Source organism: Lagenorhynchus albirostris, chromosome 11 (assembly GCF_949774975.1).
Source record: "Lagenorhynchus albirostris chromosome 11, mLagAlb1.1, whole genome shotgun sequence".
NCBI lineage: Eukaryota > Metazoa > Chordata > Mammalia > Artiodactyla > Delphinidae > Lagenorhynchus > Lagenorhynchus albirostris.
In genome coordinates, this window is record NC_083105.1 from 8,655,043 (window position 1) to 8,678,677 (window position 23,635).

Below are 23,635 nucleotides of genomic sequence, written 5' to 3' on the forward strand. Positions count from 1 at the left end.
TTTCATTTATTTTTGCCTGTGTTGGGTCTAAGTTGCAGCACACGGGATCCTCATTGAGGCATGTAGGATTTTTCACTGCAGCGCATGGGCTTCCCTCTAGTTGTGGCGTGCGGGTTTTCTCTTCTCTAGTTGTGACGCACAGGCTCCAGGGCGCGTGGGCTCTGTAGTTTGTGGCACTTGGGCTCTAGTTGAGGCGCGTGAGCTCGAGGGCTTAGGTGCCCCCGCAGCATGTGGGATCTTAGTTCCCTGACCAGGGAATGAACCCGCGTCCCCTGAAGTGTAAGGAGGATTCTCTACCACTGGACCACCAGGGAAGTCCCTATGGTAACAATTCTTGAGATAAAATAAGGCACTAGAGTAACAGTTTTTATGACTCGGCAAAAAAAGTTAACAAAGCCAACAACCGTTTTTTGTTTAATTCTCTTCCAACTCTACAGACACAATTCTGCCTTCACCTTCATTACACTTTCATATGGTCTTAACAGGGGATGCACCTCCTCTTCTAAGAATCTCCGTACCTGCCAAAGAAGAAAGCAAATGCAAGACAAAAGAACACGTTAAGTTTTGAGAATCCTTTTTTCAATGTCAATTCATAACACTGAGACCTTATTTATCTATTTTTCTCAACTCCCTGTCAGAAATCTCTCCCTAGACACAGGCAGCTCACCCCATCAGGCCCACCAGGCTGCCCCTCCCCTCAAACCAGCCTGGCTGTGTCCTTTCAGATGGTCTCACCATTCTCCACCCGTTACCCAAGCTAAAATCATCACTGTTTCCTTCCCTCCTCCCCATTCAACCAGCTTCCAAGTGACTAACATCTTAAACAGCTCTCGAATCTGTGCCCCTTGTGCACGTACCCTGGCCTTGGCTCAAAGCCCTCGTCACCGACTGCTTACCCACTGTAGCAGCCACCTTACTGGTCTCCCGACCTCCAGTGTAAGTCCTTCAAATCCAATACACCAGAGTGACTTGAATATAAATGATAAGCTCCTGTCTGTCTTCTACTTTAAATCCTAACTGCTTCCAGGGCACCTGATAATCTGGCAACTCTCTCTTATGCTGAACGTCCATGCATTTGCCATCTCCTCTCACCCTGGTGTTCCCTACAAGTAACTCCTACCTGTCCTTAAGATTCAGCTCAGATGTCATGTCTTCCAAGAAGCCTTTCCTAACTTCTTCTAATCTAAGGCTGTCTCCTTTGTGATCCCCAAAAAGATGTGCTTCCCTCAATTCTTGCATGTACAGCTTGGTATTCTAAGCCTTCACCATTAAGTTTTGAGCTCCCTGAAGATAAGGATTATCTATTCATCTTTAAAGCACCAGAATTAAACACAGCAGCCAAACACAATCTGAGCACCTAGTCTGTACTCGATAAATGTTTTTGAATTAACCCATAGTCTCCAAAAGGCCAAAGAGGAAAACTGACAAACATTTACTGAATACTTACTATGCACCAAGCTAGGCCTTTCAGTCCACACTCCAAGATATGTATCTCTATCCTACCAGCCAGTAAAAGTAGGAAGTCAAGACTGAACCCAAATCTACCTGACAGTAAAACCCAATCTTTGTCCATTACACCACGGCTCCAGACCAAACGAGAATTCAGAGAAATCCACTGGGAGAAACACTTAAGGCAGCTCAAAACAACCAAATCTTTAAATTTTAGCCAGCAACCTACTCTGAATTCTTTCTGACTAGCCCCATTCTCAGCATACCTCCCATGAAGCAGAAACATTATATTAATAGATAATATTCCAGGCTCTGCAGCCCAGCAGTGTACAAAGACGGCACTTGGGGAAGACTGCAGCACCACAGAAGTGTTCTGATGTTTACCTGCTGGGATGCACGACCGGTGAAAGAAGAAGGATCCAGTAAATGGTCCAACTGGGAGTGAATGGGACTGAAGTAGGCATCAGCCTGGATACGCTCTATGAGGTCATTGTCACCCCCTTCCTGCTTGACCACAGCAGCTGCCTGATGGGAGAGCACTCTGATTTTCTCATGGCAATCCTGGGAAGACAAGGAGTATGGTTGGCTTGCTAGTAACAGGCATTTGAGGGTATAGCAGCTGGAGCAAAGGCCTCCTCCAAAGTTTCATGAACCATCTGCCCTTGCATCCTGCCCACTTCCCAGCATTTCCTATGGAAATTCAGACCTAATTTCTTCACTGAAAGTGGACCTTTTCTACAAGTGATTAAGCAACTCACTTTTTAATAAACTGAGTTCACCACCATCACCCTCCAAAGATAAGCCTGTTCTAGGGCAGCATAATGTCACTGTTCTGTACCAATACCATGACTGAAGGTAATAACAGAGACAGCTTCGTCCATCCTTCTTTGGGGAGGAGAAAGCAGGACTTAAGGTGTACTTTGTTTACCCAGGAGCATGAGGGGTTACAAACCTGGCGGTTACCTCCAGCTTTCACCATGGCCATAATGATGTTCTCTGTGGCCATGAAAGGCAGCTCTTGCCGAATGCGCCGCTCAATTACCTGTACGAGTGAAGCACCAAGAAGGATGCCTCAGGTTACAAGGTCATACACACAGTAGGACATCAGCTATGACCAAAAGGATACAGAGCAGGGGCACGAACTACCATATCTATGAAGAAAGAGGGTAGAATGGATTGTCTTATGCTACACTGTTATTTTTCAGTTTTCTCAAAATCCAGAGTATTATTTTGATTTTAAAAAGGAATGTTGACTTGAGCAAACTTTTAAAAGTTGCTTCATCAGAATGATTCCTAAAACCTCAAGTCTGCTCAATTTCAGTGCCTGACTTTAGGAGCCAAGTACGGCATGGAAACAAACCCACCTGCCTCAGGTACTCACAAACAGACCAATGGAGCAGTCTACTCTGCCAGTCACAGCAGAGCTGATGACTCAGGCTGGTGGACAATTTTAAGCCAATTCGAAGCACTTCTTTCTCCCTCTTCTATAAACATGTCTATGAATCCCACAGACCTAGTTCCCTAGAGCTTATGTCACAACCTGAAGAGTGAGCTCTGCTGGGGAAGAGCTCCTACTGGACCCGAATCCAGCTCCTCCAACACGCTCACTCCAGAGCAGAAGGCCACCCACCCCGCCACATTCCAACCCCTCCCTCATACTGTGCTTTTTCACGGAGGCCTCTTACTCTGGGGTACACCACCAAGCCTTCAGAAATGTTCTGCAGCGTATTCAGTATCGTATCTGCAGTGAGAAATCCCTCGGCCAAACACATTCGTCTAGAAAACAAACAGCCAATTCAGTTATCGCTTCAAGCAAATAACGATTTCCATGAAATGGAGGGTGTGTCCCAAGAAGCTGCCCTGATTGCTACTGATTTCTCACTCCAGATGTGCTACTTGGACAATTTCCTTCAACTACCCCAATATCCTAATGACCCTCAAATCTACCACCTCTTGGGGCTTCCCTGGTGGCGCAGTGGTTGAGACTCCACCTGCCGATGCAGGGGACATGGGTTCGTGCCCCGGTCCAGGAAGATCCCACATGCCGCGGAGTGGCTGGGCCCGTGAGCCATGGCCGCTGAGCCTGCACGTCCGGAGCCTGTGCTCCGCAACGGGAGAGGCCACAACAGTGACAGGCCCGTGTACCGCAAAAACAAAAAACAAGAAACAAACTCTACCATCTCTTGACTAAGACCACTTGGCCAAGCGCCAGACCACATACCCATTTGGAGAGTTCCACCTGGCTGATCTGTAGGTTCCCCAGACTCAGAACTGCATTCAGCCACTTTTCCACTGCCTGCTGCTCACCACCTCACCCCACGCCTCCTCTCCCTGTAGCTCCTGACAAGGGAAATGGCACCAGCACCCCGTCACCATCTTAACACTCACTGCAGTCAACCGCCAAGGGCAGCCCACCCGACACCGACTTCATATCCACATCCTCTCCAGTTACACGGCCACTGTACCAGTGTGTACTCGGATTTTTTTTAAAGGTTCTTATTTCATGTGGACCATTTTTCAAGTCTTTACTGAAGACGTTAGAGTCTTTGTTACAATATTGCTTCTGTTTTGTTTTGGTGTTTTGGCCGTGAAGCATGTGGGATCTTAGCTCCCAGACCAGGGATCAAACCCGCACACCCTGCATTGGAAGGTGAAGTTTTAACCACTGGACTACCAGGGAAGAACCTGGATTCGTTTTTTTTTTAAATAAATTTATTTATTTATTTATTTAATTTCGGCTGAGTTGGGTCTTTGTTGCTGTGCGCGGGCTTTCTCTAGTTGCAGCGAGCAGGGGCTACTCTTCGATGCGGTGTGCGGGCTTCTCATTGCATTGGTTTCTCTTGTTGTGGAGCACGGGCTCTAGGCGTGCAGGTTTCAGCAGTTGTGGCTCGCGGGCTCTAGAGCACAGCCTCCATAGTTGTGGCTCACGGGCTTAGTTGCTCCACAGCATGTGTGATTTTTCCGGACCAGGGCTCAAACCCGTGTCCCCTGCATTGGCAGGTGGATTCTTAACCACTGCGCCACCAGGGAAGCCCCTGGACTTGGATTTTTAAAGTAGCCTCCTAACTTGTTCTGATCAGCTCCCTGTCCCCTTACAACTGATTCTCCAAATTGGTGCAGGGTATTTTAGTGTGCACATCTGATTAGGTCACAGCCTGCTAAAAAACAGTCAATGGCTGACTTCCGAATCAGTTCACATGTTTTATTCCCATAAACCCTGGATTATGCACACACCCCAGAGACCTAGCTTTAACTCTGATCAACTCCTCTCAAGAAATTCCAGCAGAATACAAGCAAACTAGGGTAATGAATCTGCTTTTGAATATTAATAAATATATACACAAAGCAGAAAATCACGTGCATGCTGGTACCTTATTAGTAACTACAAATTACTCCTGACCCATCTCATAACTAATTAAGATGTTGCTGTGTCAAGACACCACACCTGACATCCCCCTGCCTTCAGAACAGTATCTTTGGGACTCCCCTAGAGGTCCAGCGGTTAGGACTTCGCCTTCAATGCGGGGGGTGCGGGTTCCATCCTCGGTCGGGGGGCTGGGATCCCACATGCCTCACAGCCAAAAATGAACCCACAAAAAACATAAAAGAAAAACAGAAGCAATATTGTAACAAGTTCAATAAAGACTTAAAAAAAAAAGAAAGAGCAACATCTGAATTCCTTTTCAGGGCCTAGAAGGCCCTTCATAAACTGGCTGCTACCCAAGAGCACGTCCGACCTCATCTCCTGCTACAGACTTCATTCTCCAGGGCTACCCGACTGTTAGTAACTCCCCCAACTGTTCTTTCTCCTGCTCTGTGCCTTTACACGTGCTCCCAATCTTGTCTCAAATGTTAAGAAATGCCTAGATGTCTTAAGTCTAAAGCATCACCTCTGTGAAGCTTCCCTCAACTCCTCCTCCACCCCTCCCTCCGCTTTGCCCCCACAAGGATTACTCTGTATATATTCTGATTCGAACACATATCACACTGTTCCTTCTATGTTCTTGCCTCCCTATTAGACTCCAGGCTCCTCAGGGACAAGGAGGGAATACAGAGATGCTCATGAAGTCCTGATGCTTCCAGGCCCCTCTTGGTCCTCCCACAACTCGCTGTATGTGACACCCCCGTTCCACTGACCGGTTGGCACTATCATCCAGTGTGCGTTCAAACCACTGCACAGATGCTGTCTGCAGCGGGTCCATGACAAGGGTCATTAGGTGACGGGCCAGGCTGCAGCACCGCTCTGAGCGCATAGGGTTCCGCTTGTATGGCATTGCACTTGAGCCTGTCCGTGTAAAGGAGAAGAAGCAAAGGCAGGAAGACCTCAGGGGACAGTGGACGGCCGAGCATGCTCCTGGCGAAACTGCTTACACGCGCCCGCGGACCTCCTGGCATTTCGCGGTGTTCCCAGGTCTCCACACAACACTCACCAATCTGCTGTTTTTCAAAGGGTTCCTCCAGCTCCTTGAGGCTTGCCAGGAGTCGTATGTCAGTACAAATCTGGGGAAAAGCAGGGGCACAGGCATCACCCACACTCTTAGTATGTGGGGTCTGGGGCAGGGACTGGACTGATGGAGGAGGTGAGCTCTTTGGGAGCCCGCCGAGCTGAAGCGCAGCATGTCCTCCCCGAGGGAGACTCCTCCCAGCTCCTGAAGAGCTGGCATTCGGGGAGCACGGGAATGTTCTGGTGAAACACTCCGTAGGATTATCATGGACAGACAATGGTAAGATGAACTTAATGAGAACATGGAAACTAGTCCTTCCTTTTAACACACCTTAACTTAAGAGGCTTCACTGACAGGCCCCAAATTGCTATGAGTGATATCTGACATCTCTCAAAAGCCACAATGAAGTCGAAGTGAGGCTGGGCGGGTCTATCTGTGGCGTCCAACACTCCCATTGCTACCACCACTCACCTTGTGCACCGATGCCCCCAAGCCGGCCAGCACGGACAGCACCTCAATATCTATTTTTCGTGTATAGGTCTGCCCTGTGATGATGAAAGCCCTAGTAATGAATAGAAAAGAGCCTCACGTGAAAATATTCCAAAATGTGACTGTGTCAAACAAATGAGCAAAAACAGACTGAGTGAAAGCTTGGGTGCCACTGGAGTGCTAAGTCCCACTGAGCCCAGGACCTCGCTGATATGTGGCTCCAGGAACAAACTGCTCTTCTACCCTTTTTACTGATACCCAGACAGCCGCCCTGACCCCAGGAGGAAACACGGTCCAGCGAACCTCTGTCCTGCTGCAGTCCAGTGAAGTGCCTGAAACAAGGAGCCACGGGGGAGCCTGTAGCCCTCGATGCAAATAGCCAGACTGAGACCAACCCATCGCAGGTCCTCAGTAAAACACGGAACAGCAACAACACGGGTAAGGCTACTCTACTGAACTCAGAACTAAACAGCTTCCTTTTTTCTTATAAATTATAAGAAATATAATAGAATCCAGACTATAAGAATAAAACCCAGGCTAGAGATGGAAGGCAATGGGTGGAAGGACAGAGAAAGAATTAAAAAAAACAACAAAAAATTTAAGGTCAAATCTAGAGGAATACTATCTTTCATTACTTAACAAGGAGGCCAACACTTTTCCCACTTACCTACCTCTTAAATCCTGCCTTTTCTGTCACCATCTTGTCAAGCTGCTCTACCTTGGAAAGAAAAGACATCCCTATAGAAATTCAGGTGTGTCTAGTAGGAGAATATCTTGACAAGTCGTCCTGCCCAGGTTTTGGCCTTCACTACCCACTTCCAGTCCAGACTCCACCCATTCCAGGTTCAATCGCTCCTACCATCCTGGAGGTCAGCTTTGTCTCTGGTGCTCCTACAGTTGAGTTTGTATCACCCAGGTCACTTTCAGAATACCTTTTGGTCATCTCCCTCGAAGAGCTGCACGAAGCTGGCCTGGGTGCCAGTGGTGCCCTTCACTCCTCGGAAGCGCAGGTCATCTCGGACACGCTTCAAGTTCTGGAGATCCATGCAAAGATCTTGAATCCAAAGACAGCAACGTTTCCCAACTGTGGTCAGCTGAGCAGGCCTGAAAACAACCCAAAGAGAACACAGAGAGGTCTCAAACCAGTGACTTATTTCATAAAACCTTCATTGCTTCTTCTAATAATCACTGCTACCCTGGGAAGGGCAAGAATTAAAGTAAGAGACAGAGAAACCAGTGAAGACAAAACAAGAGCTAAAAAGTTTAAGCAAATAAGTTAAGCAAATTCAATGTCATTTATAAATATTCAAAGGTTATAAAACTAAAGGGCTACTAGCATAGTTCTTTCTTCACCATCAAGAGGCACTATAAGGGCAGAGACAATGTCTGTTTTGTTTGTCCCCAGGTCTTGGCAAGAAATATACACGTAACAAACATTTGCCAAGCATCTAATGTGTTCTTGGTATTGGAAATACAACAAAGAACAAAACAGACAAGTGGAGCTCATATTATCATGTAAACAAGTAAACAAACAAGATAACTGTTCATTTTTAAAATGCTATCAAAAAATAAAACAAGGGGCTTCCCTGGTGGCACAGTGGTTGAGAGTCCGCCTGCTGATGCAGGGGACACGGGAAGATCTCACATGCTGCGGAGCGGCTAGGCCCGTGAGCCATGGCCGCTGAGCCTGAGCGTCCGGAGCCTGTGCTCTGTAGCGGGAGAGGCCACAACAGTGAGAGGCCTGCGTACCGCAAAAAAAATAAAAATAAAATAAAAATAAAACAAGGATGACGATACTGGAGATTGTGACTCTAGACTGACAGTAAAGAAAGGGCTCTGTAAAGAGTCCAGATCCGACGAAGAGGGACTTCCCTGGTGGCACAGTGGTTAAGACTCCGCCTGCCAATGCAGGGGACATGGGTTCGAGCCCTGGTCCGGGAGGATCCCACATGCCACAGAGCAACTAAGCCTGTGTGTCACAACTACCGAGACTGGGCTCTAGAGCTCACAAGCCACAACTACTGAGCCCATGCACCGCAACTACCGAAGCCCGCAGGCCTACAGCCTGTGCTCCACAGAGAGAGAAGCCACCGCAATGAGAAGCCCACGCATCGCAACGAAGAGTAGCTCCTGCTCGCTGCAACTAGAGAAAGCCCGCATGCAGCAACGAAGACCCAACACAGCCAAAAATAAAAAAAAATAAAACAACAACAACAAAAAAGATCCAATGAAGAGCCCAGTCAAACTGTGGAGAATAACCCCAAAACACACAACCAGAGGACTCTAACATAATAGCTAATATCTTTGTCGTCAGTCTGAGGTCTAAATCAATCTACTGCAGGTCTGTTTATAACATAAAACATAATTATGAGTAAACTGCAATAAAGTCAGAGTTCTATTAGATGACCTAGCCTACTCCATATGGAATTTCTCTTCTATTAGGCTAATGATACTGACAGCTGGCGACATCAAGGCACCCCACTAGGAATGTCTATAGCATACACATCAAAAGTTAGGACACATATTCCCAAATCAATCTTATGGTAGTTTTCCTTGTTAACTTCTGCTACTAGATTATTGGTACAAGCAAAGAAAAAAATACATTTGCATGGACCTATTCATAGAACCATTATACATAATAGCAACAGAGTGGAAACAAGCCAAATGTCCAGCAACTGGTGAATAGATAATGTAAAAATAAATTAAGTACTGACACATGCTACATGGATGAACACTGAAAACACTATGGTAAGTGAAAAGAAGCCAGTCACAAGAAGATGAATATTATATGATTCGACTTAAACGAAGTGTCTAAAAGAGACAAATCCATAGACAGAAAACAGATTTGTGGTTGCCAGGAGCTAGCGAATGGGGGAATGGGAGGGAATGCTAATGGGTACAGGTCTTCTGTGGGGGGGGGGATGGAAATATTCTGAAATTATATACTGGTAATGACTGCATGAACTCTGTAAATATACAAAAAACCACTGAACTGTATACTTCAAGTGGATGAATTTTATGCTATGTCAGTTATATCTCAATAAAGCTGTTTCTTTTCAATTGCAGGGACTCACCCATTCTGAGGTCATATCTACGCATCAATACCATTTTCTGAGTTTCTAACGGCTGCTAACTGTGGCAGCAGGTACCTCTCATGAAACCATCCCCAGAGGAATACTGGAACGCCTGCATGCCCTGAGCACTCTCCAATAGATACAGGAGAAGAGGAGCTGCAGCACAGGTGACGCTAGGTGTGTATGGAGCCAGCACAGAACGCAACATTTGTCATGGCCCAGCCATACACACTGAGCACTGACTCCTTCACAGGAACAAATCCTTCTAGTTTCTGCTACTAATAATGAAGGCTCTAATTTTTTTTTTTTTTTTTTTTTTTTGCGGTACGCGGGCCTCTCACTGTTGTGGCCTCTCCCGTTGCGGAGCACAGGTTCCGGACGCGCAGGCTCAGCGGCCATGGCTCACGGGCCCAGCCGCTCCGCGGCATGTGGAATCTTCCCGGACCGGGGCACGAACCCGTGTCCCCTGCATCGGCAGGCGGACTCTCAACCACTGTGCCACCAGGGAAGCCCTGAAGGCTCTAATTTTAAGGAAGATTAAACTCAATAGGCTTTCCTAAGTTACAGGGGATGATACCCTTGTTGCCATAGCAACACCCCATTAAAACATAAGGCAGGGCTTCCCTGGTGGCACAGTAGTTAAGAATCCGCCTGCCAATGCAGGGGACACGGGTGTGAGCCCTGGTCCGGGCAGATCCCACATGCCGCGGAGCAACTAAGCCCGTGTGTCACAACTACTGAGCCTGTGCTCTAGAGCCTGTGACCCATAACTACTGAGCCCGCGTGCCACAACTACTGAAGCCTGCGTGCCTAGAGCCCGTGCTCCGCAACAAGAGAAGCCACTGCAATGAGAAGCCCGCGCACTGCAAGGAAGCATAGCCTCTGCTCGCCGCAACTGGAAAGCCTGCACGCAGCAACGAAGACCCAATGCAGACAAAAATAAAATAAATAAACAAAAGGCAGATGCTAATACACCACTACTCAAATATCATCACTTGAAACCTGCTACTAGCATTTCAAAAATGACATCATTGGCTTTAAAACAGGGTTTTATTCAGTAATCATAAAAATACTTGCACATTCAAAGCATAAAGAATATAGTATGGGAAAAATTTTAGTTACCCTATTATCTCATAAACCAGAGTAATCAGTGTATACATCTTGGTGTACTTCCTTCCAATCTTTGTACAATTTATATGCTGTCTTTTCCCCACAACATTAACCTACGTGCATTCCCATGTCTTATTAGTCTCACCAGCATCATTTTGCTGGTGTGTATTATTCCAACCTGTGGATATATTACATTCTATACCTTATTTAATTATTCTCTTATTCTTGGACATTTAGATTGTTTCCAATGCTTACCATCATAAATAATATTTTAACAAAGATCTTTGTACATATAGCTTTTCACGTAATTTGGATGACTTGGGTTAAATTCTCAAGAATGGAATCACTGGGCTTCCCTGGTGGCACAGTGGTTGAGAGTCCGCCTGCCGATGCAGGGGACACGGGTTCGTGCCCCGGTCCGGGAAGATCCCACGTGCCGCGGAGCGGCTGGGCCCGTAAGCCATGGCCGCTGAGCCTGCGCGTCCGGAGCCTGTGCTCCGTAACGGGAGAGGCCACAACAGTGACAGGCCCGCGTACCGCAAAAAAAAAAAGAATGGAATCACTGAATCAAGAATACTTTCTTGAGAGGCAGAGTGGAAACAGATCCAAGAAGGGAGCAATCAGAGGCTCCCCCTTCCTGAGGCCTAAACTGGGAGAGCCCCTCCTTCCCTCCTGCTCACGCCGCAGGAAGGTACCCATCTAAAACTCTGGTCCTTCATAGTTACCCCAACTAGCTGTCTACTGTCCTGACCTGCAAAACCATCTGGGCTGACTCTACTAACCAGCATTGGATTCCTGGAGTGGGAAAGGAGGGCTCAGGCCCTGTGACCTAAACAGGATCTGCTCTCCAACCTCCTCCTTGCCCCTAAAAGATCTCCCTGTAGGCAAAGGAGATACCAGAAGTGTTAGATTATTAAATTAAGGAAAAAAAACAAAAAAAAAGAATACTTTCTGTATACATATTTTCCAGTGAAACGAACCACTAGATTTACTCTCTAAGCAGTATAGCTTTTAAGGTAGGTATAAGGTTCACTCCTTACAGGCACCCCAAGTGCTTATGTTTTGAGATTTCTCACCTCCAGGTTACCATGCAGAAGGGAGAACTGAAGGAATAAATGGAAGCTGGATGCACATAAACAAGCCCAATTCCCAAGAGGTAACCCTCTCACTTACTGGAAATGTGTGAAACCTAAGGTGGGAAGATCAGCTCGTTCCTTGGCAAAGTCGGCAAGCCGAGAGATCACCCTGGCAAGCTGCAAGGAAGACCATGTGTGAGAAAGAGTGAATTCAGGCTGAGCACTTGCATAAACAGGAACTAAACTTGGAGACAATTTCATATACAATTACACCTCCAGCTCACAGAAGGCAGAGGCCATATTTTTTCATCTTTGTATCTTAAAGTGCCTTGAAGAGTTCATACTAACCAACATTCAGAAACTGAGTTGACTACCTAAAATGTCACGAATTATTTCTGCACAGTGTTAACACCACTGGCACGTTCATGAAGAAAAACAGGACAAAATCATAAATCTGACCCACATATTCCAGCCATGTGCTGCTGGTTACACTTTGTTCACTTAAGAGGCTATGCTTTAAAAAGCATTAACTTACATAGTGATTTAGCTCAAGAAGAGATAGTTATACAGATTCGATCGAGGATCATTCATCTGAGTAAACAATAACTTATTTAGATTTACATTGTGCTGCTTTACGTTGTGGTGCCCATCTCCTGTCACAGGGAATCTTAGGACTGGTAAGAAACTTCTGTCAACTTCTTACCTTTGGCAAAAGCAGGTCAAATGCATTTCTAAGAATAATCAAGTCCTGCAAGGGAAATGCAGTGATCTTACATTAATCGGCTTTGCCCAAACAACATTATGACATAACACTTTCTGGCCATCACAACTGGGTTTCTAACCTAGTTGCCTATCTCACTTTCAGTAACACACTGTGCAAGCCAGAAGATGCTAACAGAAATTCTCCTCTGATTACTGGTTTAAAAGCACACCAACTTAGAGAGCAGTACGACTGGAATCTATAAGCACAAAGGCTTTATACTTACAAAGCCCTATTTATGTGGTATCTAATGGAACGGGGAAATGATAAGGGGTAAGCCCCATCGTGAATACGGCAAAGATGTCCAGGTCAACAGGGTTTACACCTTCCCGAAGATTAGTGTTTGAGTTTCTGAGAAGAATACACAGGGGTTAAAAAAAATAAAATAAAAAAATCCATAAGGCACATCTCATTAGTTTCCCCTCCCTTTTTTTCATGTCAATCATTGCTAACAAAAAAAAGTCATGAACTACAAGATCTAGGTTTAGGAAATGTAAAGCTGTTCCTGGGGGTTTAGGAGGTGTAAGTGTTGCAGGCAACTCCAACACATGTTTATGAGACAGTAATTGTTGAGCCCAACTACATGCTGGGTCATTTTAAAAGGATACTCCAAGTTAGAGAACTGTTGTTCTCCCATTATCTGATTCACCAATTACACATCGATGCCTTTAATTACGTACCACATTAGACAAAAAATGTTACTTGGGGCAACTTAGAAATTACGGCTTCTTTCTGAACTGCAAGTGTATCTGGATTCTAACTTCTAGTCCCACGGGTGCCCTGCAATAAGGGCAGAGTTTTGGAGCCACTCTACCCAGGCCTGAATCCTTTCCAGCTGCAAAACCTAGAGCAAGTTCTTCAACTTCTACACTTCCTCATCTGTGGCAATGGGGAAAATAGAGCCAAAGCCAAAGACTACATATTCTGAATCCATTTATATGAAATTTCGAGAAAAGGCACAACTATAGACACAGAAAGCAGGTCAGTGGTTGTTTGAAACTGGAAGCAGGAGTGGAGATTGACTGTAAAACAAGCAAAAGAGAACTTCTTGGCGTGAGGGGTATGCTCGAAAACTGGAGTGTGGTGAGGCTGAAAGATTGCATAAATTTACTAAAGCTCACTGAACTGTACCTTTAAAATGGGTAAACTTATGGTATTAAATTATACCTCAATAAAGCTATTTAAAAATGGAGATAACAGAATCTATCTCTTATGCCTTTTGTGAAGAAAAAATGAAGTAATACATAGAAAGTGCTCAGAATAGTGCTGGGCACCTAGTAAACTTAGGAAAATGTTTGCTGTTACTTTCTCGTGTTTGACTATGAGACACTTTTGCTAATTAAAGGATTTAAGAATTATAATGTAATTATTTCTTTTTTTCAGAAGTCTTGGCAAAGAGTAAAAAGGACTTTGGAAAGGAAATCCCTTTGGAAAACTACTTTGGCCACTAAAATGCTAAGATCTCGGCTTACGTCCAGCATACCAATGCATAGGCAGTATCTATACGTCTCATTTTATGGAGGTCATTAGGGGCTTATAGTTTAGATTGGAAGGATACCAAAAGCAAAAAATTCCTGAGCACTGAGATCCTAAGATCTATGGAGTCGCTTCCTAAAATGGACAAAATCAAAGAAAATTTATAAATGCATTATAAACATTGAGTCTAAGTGGAAACAAAACAACATCATGGGCTCCTACTGTATTGTCTCCAACATAGCAGGAGGTGGCACCAAGATGAATAATGCCAGCAGCTTTGGGGCAGCAGTGGGCAAACGTGTGCACATGAGCCATCACATCATGTCGTAACTGCTTCTCTTCTTCAGCTGCCATCTTGAAGTCGATGTTGTCCAGGTTTGATTTCATCTCCTGGATTTGTTCATCTGTGATAGGCAAACCCAATGTCTGAAGAACAGGCAAAATAAAATAAAATAACTTCTTGCAGCACAATTATTTGAATTGAAGTGACACTGAAAAAAAAATTGGTTCATGTTAGCATTTATGCCCTACCTTCCAATTCTTAAACTAAAATTGGGGCAACTAAACTAAAAGGACATGGGGAGAAGGAGACAACTTTCTAAATGAATCATGGTAAATTATATTCTAAGGGAACTCCAATATATAAAACAATGCAATCCTGATTTTTGTTCCCTCTGTCCCTACGTCTCTGCTCACTCCCTCACAGGTCTGGTCTCTGGGCTCAAACGCCATCTCCTCAGAGGGGTCTCTCCCGACTTCCATGTGAAATACCCTTCTTTTGTGCACTCTCTATCTATCCCTTTAGCCTGTTTCTTTTTAATTTATTTAATTAATTTATTTTTGGCTGTGTTGGGTCTTCGCTGCTGCATGTGGGCTTTCTCTAGTTGTGGCGAGTGGGGCTACTCTTTGTTGTGGAGCACGGGCTCTAGGCGCATGGGCTTCAGTAGTTGTGGCACATGGGCTCAGTAGTTGTGGCTCGTGGGCTTAGTTGCTCCGCGGCATGTGGGATCTTCCCGGACCAGGGCTTGAACCCATGTCCCCGGCATTGGCAGGTGGATTCTTAACTACTGTGCCACCAGGGAAGCCCTAGCCTGGTTTTATTTAGAGCACTTATCACCACATGACATTTTTACAAATCTATTAGCCTGTCTCTCCCCTCTAGAATGTATATACACTCTCTGAGAGGAGAGCTTTGTGGTATTTATTGCTTACTCTTTAGTGCTTGGCACATAAGTGCCCAAAGTGTAGCATCCAGGCCACAGCTTTGCATTTGATCTAGATGGATTTAGCCAGAGAAACCAAAATTAGGAATGCTATTAGTATCTTTGCCAACAAATTATGTGCAGAAAATTCAGTGCCACTGAAAGCAATTCTGGGGCTTCCCTGGTGGCGCAGCAGTTAAGAATCCGCCTGCCAATGCAGCGAACACAGGTTCGAGCCCTGGTCCAGGAAGATCCCACATGCCACGGAACAACTAAGCCCATGCACCACAACTACTGAGCCTGAGTGCCACAACTACTGAAGCTCACGTGCCTAGAGCCCGTGCACAACAAAAAGTAGCCCTTGCTCGCCGCAACTAGAGAAAGCCTGCGCACAGCAACAAAGACCCAACGCAGCCAAAAATAAAAATAAATAAATTTAAAAAAAAAAGCAAGCAATTCCGGGAGATACAAATGAGAAGATAAACACATCAACATCTTACGTTCATCTATCACTGAAAAAATCAGGCTGACAAAAAATAGCTGGCAGCCCACAGGCAGCTCGGAACCCTGGAGCCAAGTATTGAATATGTACATTGGTGAAATTTATCCAAACCTCACTTGAAAGCCCCAAGGCCTGGCCCTGGGAAGGGGCTCACATCTTAAGACCTACCTTGTCCAAGATGATAGCTACTAGTCAGATGTGGCTATTTACATTTAAACTAGTAAAAATTTAAAAGTAAAAACTCAGGACTTCCCTGGCAGTCCAGTGGTTAAGAGTCGGAGCGCCCACTGTAGGGGGCGCAGGTTCGATCCCTGGTCGGGGAACTAAGATCCCACATGCCACTCAGCCCAGCCAAAAAAAAAAAAGAAAAGTAAAAATTCAATTCCTCAGTCACACTAGCCACATCTGGCCAAGCTGCCTTGGATTTTTAGTCATCAGACATGACATCTCAGGGCTCCTCCCAAAGCAAAGCAGCAGGGGGCAGCGTGGCCAAAATGCTTCCTATCCCCAAGCAATGTGTTTTCTCAAAATTTACTCCCTGCTCCTAATTTTCAGCACTTCTAATCTCTCATCGCTCAAGTTTTTTTTTTTAAACTACTGAATTATGATGTAATTTATGCTGTTAATTTTGACAACCTAGCTAACAGATAATCCAAACTCAGGAGATATCAAAATTGTATGCATTTCAGGCAATGTATATATAGACTGGGCAGAGGAAAGGACACATATTCAGACTCTACATTTCAATCCCAGCTTGAAGCTTTTACTAGCTATGTTGAGTGGCAAAATCTTACGAGTGCCACCACCCTTATCTACATGGAGTACCAAGTAAAACAGAAGATAGAGTACATGCTAGTACATAGCAAACCACAACACACTTAATGCTCTTGTCTACTACCTATTATTGTTATCTGAGCCCACAGTTTATGAAATCTCTGTGCCTCCATTCTATCCTCTGTAAAACAGGAATAAGTTACTTATTGTAAAGAACTGTTTTGAGGATTAGTAAACTATTAATTTTTAATCTTCAAACTGCCGGGCACACACATAGCAGGCACTGTAGAACTGTCTACTACTATTTTTTTTTAATTGGAATATAGTTGATTTACGATGTTGTGCTAGTTTCAGATGTATACCAAAGTGAATCAGTTATACATATACATATATCTCTCTTTTTTAGATTCTTTTCCACACAAGCCATTACAGAGCATTCTGTCTGCTAGTGTTATGTACTACTTTATTTTCTTGAGCATAGTGATAGGAAAGGGGTAAAATCTAAGAAGAAGTTTCCTGTTTGGGGACCGTGTACCTCGGTCCTAGGCACGCACTCAAGATTGTTTCCAGGTTTACTAAATGTCATTTGGGTACTGCCATCTTGCTTGTTGTGGCATTTTCCTCTGAAACTTTACAGCTCTGTGGATCACCTTCAGTTTCCTTCAGCTCCTCTGCAAAGGCCCGTCTGTGGCTATTTCTGAAATCGTTGGGCTAAATAGGTCTACATGCAGCTCTTATAAGAGAACCCATATATCTCATCTAATAACCCCGATTCTCCCTCCCCAGAGGCAGACGGCAGCAGAGTGAAGCGGAAACGGTGGCCCAGGAAACATGGGTTTTGTAGTGATGGTTTGGTCTCAGACAACACTGAGGCACTGTGGAGGGCGAGGTGGCTGAGCGCTCAGTCAGGCTCTGCACGGGACACGGGTTCACACCCGGGTTCCGCTATCAATGGTTAGGAGCAAATAACGCGCTGGGCATCATCGAGGCTTGGTCTTCTTCCCTACCATGTGGGAAAACCACCACCTAGCTTGCAAAGTCTTTACGGGTTAACGGGGGAAAGACGTGTACAGAAACGAGCACAACGGCACGGAACGAGCGCTCGGCTATGTACTCTTGCAGGAACCGCCAAGATACTCCCTGAAACGGGTAACTGCACTTCTTGCCGCCCCCTGTGCGCCTCGAACCCTCGACGATTAAAACACGTGAGGCAACAGGTGGCGGCTGCCGGGTCTCCTGCCCTGGGCTTCCTGGGGCCTCTGCTCCTCTGGAATAACGAGGAGGCTGCCTCCGGAGGCTCAGCCGGCGCTCGGCACCCAACCCGGCACGTGCGGGGCCGGGCCCGCCCACAGCTCCGGAGCACTTTACCTGCTCGGCTTCCGCCAGCCACAGCCAGAGCTGCCGCCAGGTCCGGAATTTGTACCTGTCGCTAAACACGAAGCACATCTCCGGGCTGGCATAACGGGAGGCAAGCGGCGAGCGGTAGCTGTCGTGCCCGCAGGCCGCCTCCCGCCCGCCACCGTCGCCCGCCGCCGCCATCCCTAACCCACGACCCCGCGGAGGCCAGACAGGGACTCGAGGACGGAAGCGGAAGTCCGGGAGCGGAACACCCTCCGCTTGGTCCCGCCCCCGGGGTTCCGGGAGACCCGAGTCCTCAAGGTTGTTCAGTTTCGGCGGTTGGCTGCTGAGGGTTAGGGAGTTTCTCTTGGTTTACCAGAAACGTGATTAGCGCTTCATAAGTTACTCAGCAGCTCTGCGTCTCAGTCTCCCCATCTGAAAAAAGGTATCCTGTGAGGATTGGGTATCATCAGATCGATGTCTGGTTCACTTAGAAAGCCCTCTGTGTTTGCTATTATTATTGTCGCCTAATCCCTCCCACGCTTCTACCGCCTGCCTGGCCCCCAGCGCGGTTCTGAGGAGAAAGGAAGATGCCCAAGGGAAATCGGCATTTATTGAGGGCCAAGTGAGCCCCTTGCGCGAAAGTGCAGTAAAAATGGATTTCAGCAAGCGCTGGAACTGAGACTCATAGACGCTGATGACTTGCTCACGGTCACCCAGCTAATAAATGGAGCCGCCCGACTTCAGATTCTGACTCTGAGCCATTACGCTGTGTAGTTCCCAGCATACACCGTGCCGGGTCACACCACTGGCTTGGTGAAGGCATTCCCCCGTCCTGGAACACCTCTCTCTGTCACTGCGTCTTACGTAAGGCCCAGATGGTCCCACTCTTCCCTCTGGTTGGCCACTAATAATAAAACCACTAACGTTTATGTAAGTTTCACTAGGCATCAGGCACTGTCCTGAGTGCTTACACATGGGATCCTCATTACATCCATGTGAGGATACTGAGTTGTTAAGGTACTATTAAATGAAATAATATACTACTCTCCAATGCAGAGTAAGTGCTCAGTAAATGCTCGCCATTATTATGATCCCCATCTTGCAGATGACAAAGCGAAGGTATGGGTAGGTTGAGTGTCTTGAGATTGCTCATGTAGAAGGGCAAGAGCTAGGAGTTAAGTGCAGGGGGATAGGCTCCAGGCTCCTGGTTCTTACCAGATTCAAAGGTACTCTTTCCTTTGTGCTACAGTAGCAGGTCCTATACTGCTTTGAAATTACCTGTTTCTGAGTGTCTCACTATGAAGGGAGGTCCATTTTGAATTCTCAGCTTGTTTGCTGAGGTGAATGGCCCCTTTCCCAGTAACCATAATACTTCAGGAATATTAAAAGCTGCTGATTAGATCTCAAGACTTCCAAGATCTTGTCTTTGACAATAACTTTTTTTCCTGTCACCTTTCCATTCCTGCTTTAAAATTTTCACGATTTACTCAAAAACTCATGGACCACCCCTGTAAGTGTTCTCCCTCCCCACCTCTGGGATTTCATATAGGTCTCTCATAACTCTCACCAGAGTTCAGTGTTGTTGGCCTTTCCCATCAATGGCAAACTCGGTGCAGGTGGAGATCATGCCTGCCTTGGTCCCCCGTATCCCTGGCAGGTGGATCCCGCACAGGACCTAACGTAGTGTAGGTGCTCAGTAAATGTTCGCTTGGTGAATGAATGCTGCCCAAAGGAGCCTAGCGCACAAAGGGAAACAAGGCCCACAGTCGCCAAGATACAAGTTAGATCCTGACATTGCCGTTCCTCTTCCCCCAGCCTCTCACATCCTTCAGTGTCCTCATGCCATAGATCCTTCATGTCTCCACCTGGGCTTCAGAATTGTCAGAATGGACCGCAGCACCAATCCCAGAATACTGTGGCCATCAGAGAAGCCCATCAGCTACCTGGGCTTATCACCCACATCTTCTACCTCCCTCTGGAGCTGCAGAGGATTGCTTTTGGGGATGAGGGCAGACAATTCTGGAAAGACGACGACTACTCCCTGCAACTTCCAGGGCTGTCATTGCTGTGCTGTGATGAGTTTACTCTCCTTGCTTTCCACGGTGACTACTGCAAACTACTGTCTCCTCAGTTTTCCAGCCTCTCTCCTGGCTCTGCTCTACTTTGCTGTTACTTTTCCTCCTCCAATAGGAGTTTCTGTCTCCAATCTCTTCATTCAGGAAAGGATCTTTCTCTTTCAATTATTTTATCGAATCTGTCCAGTTCTGCCTCCCTTCTTTTTTTTTTTTAAACGCACATATCTCTTCCACTATAGAAACACCTTCACTTGCTGTTACCCCCTTAACACAAAAGCTCTTTCTGGCCGCCTCTTCACCAACTGGCATTGATGTTACTAGCTGTGTGACTTGGGCTATTACTTATAATCTTTTGGCACTTGGGTCTTCTTACCTGTGAAATACGGCTCATGACCCGCAGGTGTAGACTGAGGAGCAAAGGCAGGTGACATAGATGCTGACATCCTAGCTCAGTGTCTGGGGCTCCTGTATTCAACACATTTGTTCCCCTCCCTTCTTTGTTCCTTAGCACTGTGATGCAGCTTCTGCCCTCTTGTCTCCTCTAAACTGCACTCTCATTGATCACCAGTAACTTCCTCTAATAATTCAGAAGTCCCTTTGCCATAATATGTTTGCCTATTTGCATAAAGAATCACTAATAAAGGCTATGTGGGGGTGGGTGGGGTGGACACGCAGGGAACGGGATAGGCCAGGTAACCGGGAGCAAGCTTCCCAACGTACATCTTTAAACCATTTTGATTTTTGAGTCAAGTAGTTTTCCTTTTTTCCTGTATTAAGTCATCCCTTTTGGCTGATTGAAATATTTAGCATTTTTGACAACCCCTCCCTCCTGCTTTGAAAACTAAAGTATACTGATTCTCCTCCCTTTCTGCCTGCTCTTTGACGATCCTTCCTTCTCACACTCCTGGAAAAGGAAGTGGTGGGAATTTCCTCAAGATTTAACCCACCTTTACTCCCCTTGGAAACCGCATGTCTGCAAGTCTTATCTTCTGAGTCCACAGGTTTCTCCAAATTTTTTTTTAAATGTAAATTTATTTATTTGGTTGTGTTGGGTCTTTGTTGCTGTGCGCGGGCTTTCTCTAGTTGCGGCAAGTGGGGTCTTCTCTTGTTGCGGAGCATGGGCTCTAGGCACACGGGCTTCAGTAGTTGTGGCTCGCGGGCTCTAAAGTGCAGGCTCAGTAGTTGTGGCACACGGGCTTAGCTGCTCTGCGGCATGTGGGATCTTCCCAGACCAGGGCTTGAACCCGTGTCCCCTGCATTGGCAGGTGGATTCTTAACCACTGCGCCACCAGGGAGGTCCCCAAAATTTTGGTTCTTAATCTTCAAAGGCCACCTAGACACTTGCAGCTGGTTGTCAGTGTTATCTAAAGCAACATCTCTAAATCGGGAATTTAATTAATTTATTTATTTATAAACCTAATGAACCTAATATAGGGCAAGGTTATTTATTTTAAAAATATTTATTTATTTATTTAGGCTGTGCTGGGTCTTACTTGCGGCACATGGGATGTTTTAGTTGCGGCATGCAGACTTCTTAGTTGCAGCATGTGGACTCTCAGTTGTGTCATGAGAACTCTTAGTTGCGGCATGCATGTGGGATCTAGGTCCCCGACCAGGGATTGAACCTGGGCCCCCTGCATTGGGAGCGTGGAGTGTTACCCACTGGACCACCAGGGAAGTCCCTAAATCGGGAATTTTACATCTATCCTTTTGTTTTTATTTCAGGCTTTTAAAACACCTAGTTTGTTAAATTCTGTTACTCATGAGGATCGTTCATTTCACAGTGGTGCCTAGTGTGTGCCAAGCACTGTACTAGGCACTGGGATATAGTGGTCAGCTGATGAGGCTTGAGTGGAGAGGGCAAAGGTGAAAAGAGAGGGAGGTAAATTTGGAGGAGCAGGTGGAAGGCAGACCATGGGAACCTAGTAGGAAATAAGGATATTTAGGGTTTTATTCTAAGCAATAGAAAACCACGAAAAGTGGTAGGCTGGAGGATGACTTCATCAGATTTATGTTTTGAAAAATATCTCAGCTCTTGTGTGTAGAATGGATTGGGGGTGGGGAACTGGAATGAATGCCAAATGAGAAACCAGTTGGGCTAATGCAGTGGACTAGGTGAGACCTAGGGGTGTAGATGATCTAGCCTGGACAAAGGAAGTTAAGTGGCAGAGGAAATGAAGAAAAGGAAGAGATTAAGAGGTGCAATCAATCCAGCTTCGTGATGGGTTAGTTATGGGGAGTAAGGAAGGGGGCAGACTCAACTGATCCTCCTAGGTCTCTAGGTTTTATTGCTAAAAGGCTAGCAATGCCATTTACCATGGGGTGGGAGGAGGGACAAGCAGGCAGGATGGACTTCTCTTTTGGGTTTATTGAGTTTGCAGAGCCATTAAGATATCCAGGTGTTTCAAAATGTTGAGCAGACAATTACATCTACAAGTCTAGAGCCCAGTGGTAAGGGTTGGAAATATAAATTTAGCAGTCGTAGCACACAGATGGTAACTAAAGCCATAGGGGTTTTAGGCGCTCGAGCTGGAGAACACGGAAAAGAATTCTGCCCTTTCTGGTGCTTACATTCCAGTGAGGGAGATGGATAATAATGACTAAACAAGATAATTTTAAAAAGTGGTTAAGTTCTGTGAACAAAATATAGCAGGACAAGAGCATAGAGTAGCTTAGGGTGGGGATGGGGGTGACAGCTTATCACGTGAAGAGAGAACGAAGAATGGGGAGTTAAGGGCTTCTCTAGTGGCGCAGTGGTTGAGAGTCCGCCTGCCGATGCAGGGGACACGGGTTCGTGCCCCGGCCCGGGAAGATCCCACATGCCGCGGAGCGGCTGGGCCTGTGAGCCATGGCCGCTGGGCCTGCGCGTCCGGAGCCTGTGCTCCACAACGGGAGAGGCCACAACAGTGAGGGGCCCGTGTACCACGAAAAAAAAAAAAAGAAAAAGAATGGGAAGTTAAAAGTAGCCAAGTGGGCAGGAAGGGAAAGGATCTCAAGCACTGGAGGAACCAGCACTTGAAGGGGGAGCACCTCACTTGATTACAGTTTGGAAGCAGCAATTTTGGGGGAAATTCTTCTGATACCTCTAATTTTCTCCACATATCAGCGGACACAGGATGCTTGCTGGCAGTGTCAAGGTCTCATTGCTGGTTGGCTATACAGTAGATTTACAGGCGTCCTTATTTGCCCCGCAGTGACTTTTTTCCCCAAGTGGTGCTGCTTTTGGTTGCTGGTGGAAAATAGAAAATAGGGTTTTTCCAAAGTGGGGATTTTAGCAACCATATTATTGAAATTATAGGCTATAAAATCTAAACTGGATTAGGAAGGAAATGCGGAAAAGGAGAGGACTGATGGAGTCGAAGAAAGTAAATCGGCCAGCGTCCTGGGATGGCTGATGAGGTCAAAATGAAGCCAAAGAGGAGGGGGAACCAGTTTGGGAGGACAGGAAGTCAAGGTCAAGGATGCTGAAATTAGTGATTCTGGAGGGGAGCAATTTGGTGTGAGTATGGGCACGTGTGGCCAGGGTGACTGGGGGAAGGAGTGCAGAAAGCTGGCAGTTAGGATGGATTTTCCAAGTGGACGCTGAAGTCACCTAAGGTGACAGCAGAGCCCGCAGCGGTGAAGAGGGCTGAGTCAGAGGCTAAAGTCTTGACAACCATCTTCAGTTCTAAAACACACCCCCCCTTAGACGTTTATGCATTTTTTAAATATCCAAAATTTAAAATAAAGTCTTTGGTGATAAAGGTCTTCATAGGTTTTGCTATGATCTCAATTCCACAAATACAGCACTTACTTGATATAGGTAGGCCTGCAAGGTGTTTTTGACATCTAGTTCACCTCTCCTGACCTCACATTTCCTGGT

General features: G+C 46.1%; 1 protein-coding gene across 3 annotated transcripts; it reads right to left on the minus strand.

Annotated features, from left to right (window-relative positions):
* Nucleotides 1-401: 401 nt before the first annotated feature.
* On the minus strand, nucleotides 402-17,942 carry ADSL (adenylosuccinate lyase). 3 transcript variants are annotated; one of them, XM_060166382.1, is made up of 13 exons: nucleotides 17,726-17,942; nucleotides 14,102-14,305; nucleotides 12,347-12,391; nucleotides 11,741-11,820; nucleotides 7,316-7,487; nucleotides 7,055-7,101; nucleotides 6,366-6,456; nucleotides 5,880-5,949; nucleotides 5,587-5,734; nucleotides 3,135-3,225; nucleotides 2,402-2,491; nucleotides 1,834-2,010; nucleotides 402-518 (listed from the first exon to the last, which is right to left on the minus strand). In XM_060166382.1, exons 1-13 carry the CDS (start codon nucleotides 17,894-17,896, stop codon nucleotides 432-434), a joined length of 1,473 nt encoding a protein of 490 aa, XP_060022365.1. In that variant the 5' UTR covers nucleotides 17,897-17,942; the 3' UTR covers nucleotides 402-431. The 3 variants fall into 3 exon arrangements, with proteins under 3 accessions (XP_060022365.1, XP_060022368.1, XP_060022366.1); XM_060166385.1 differs by having other exon boundaries at nucleotides 17,781-17,919; XM_060166383.1 differs by lacking the exon at nucleotides 12,347-12,391.
* Between the last annotated feature and the right edge of the window lie 5,693 nt (nucleotides 17,943-23,635).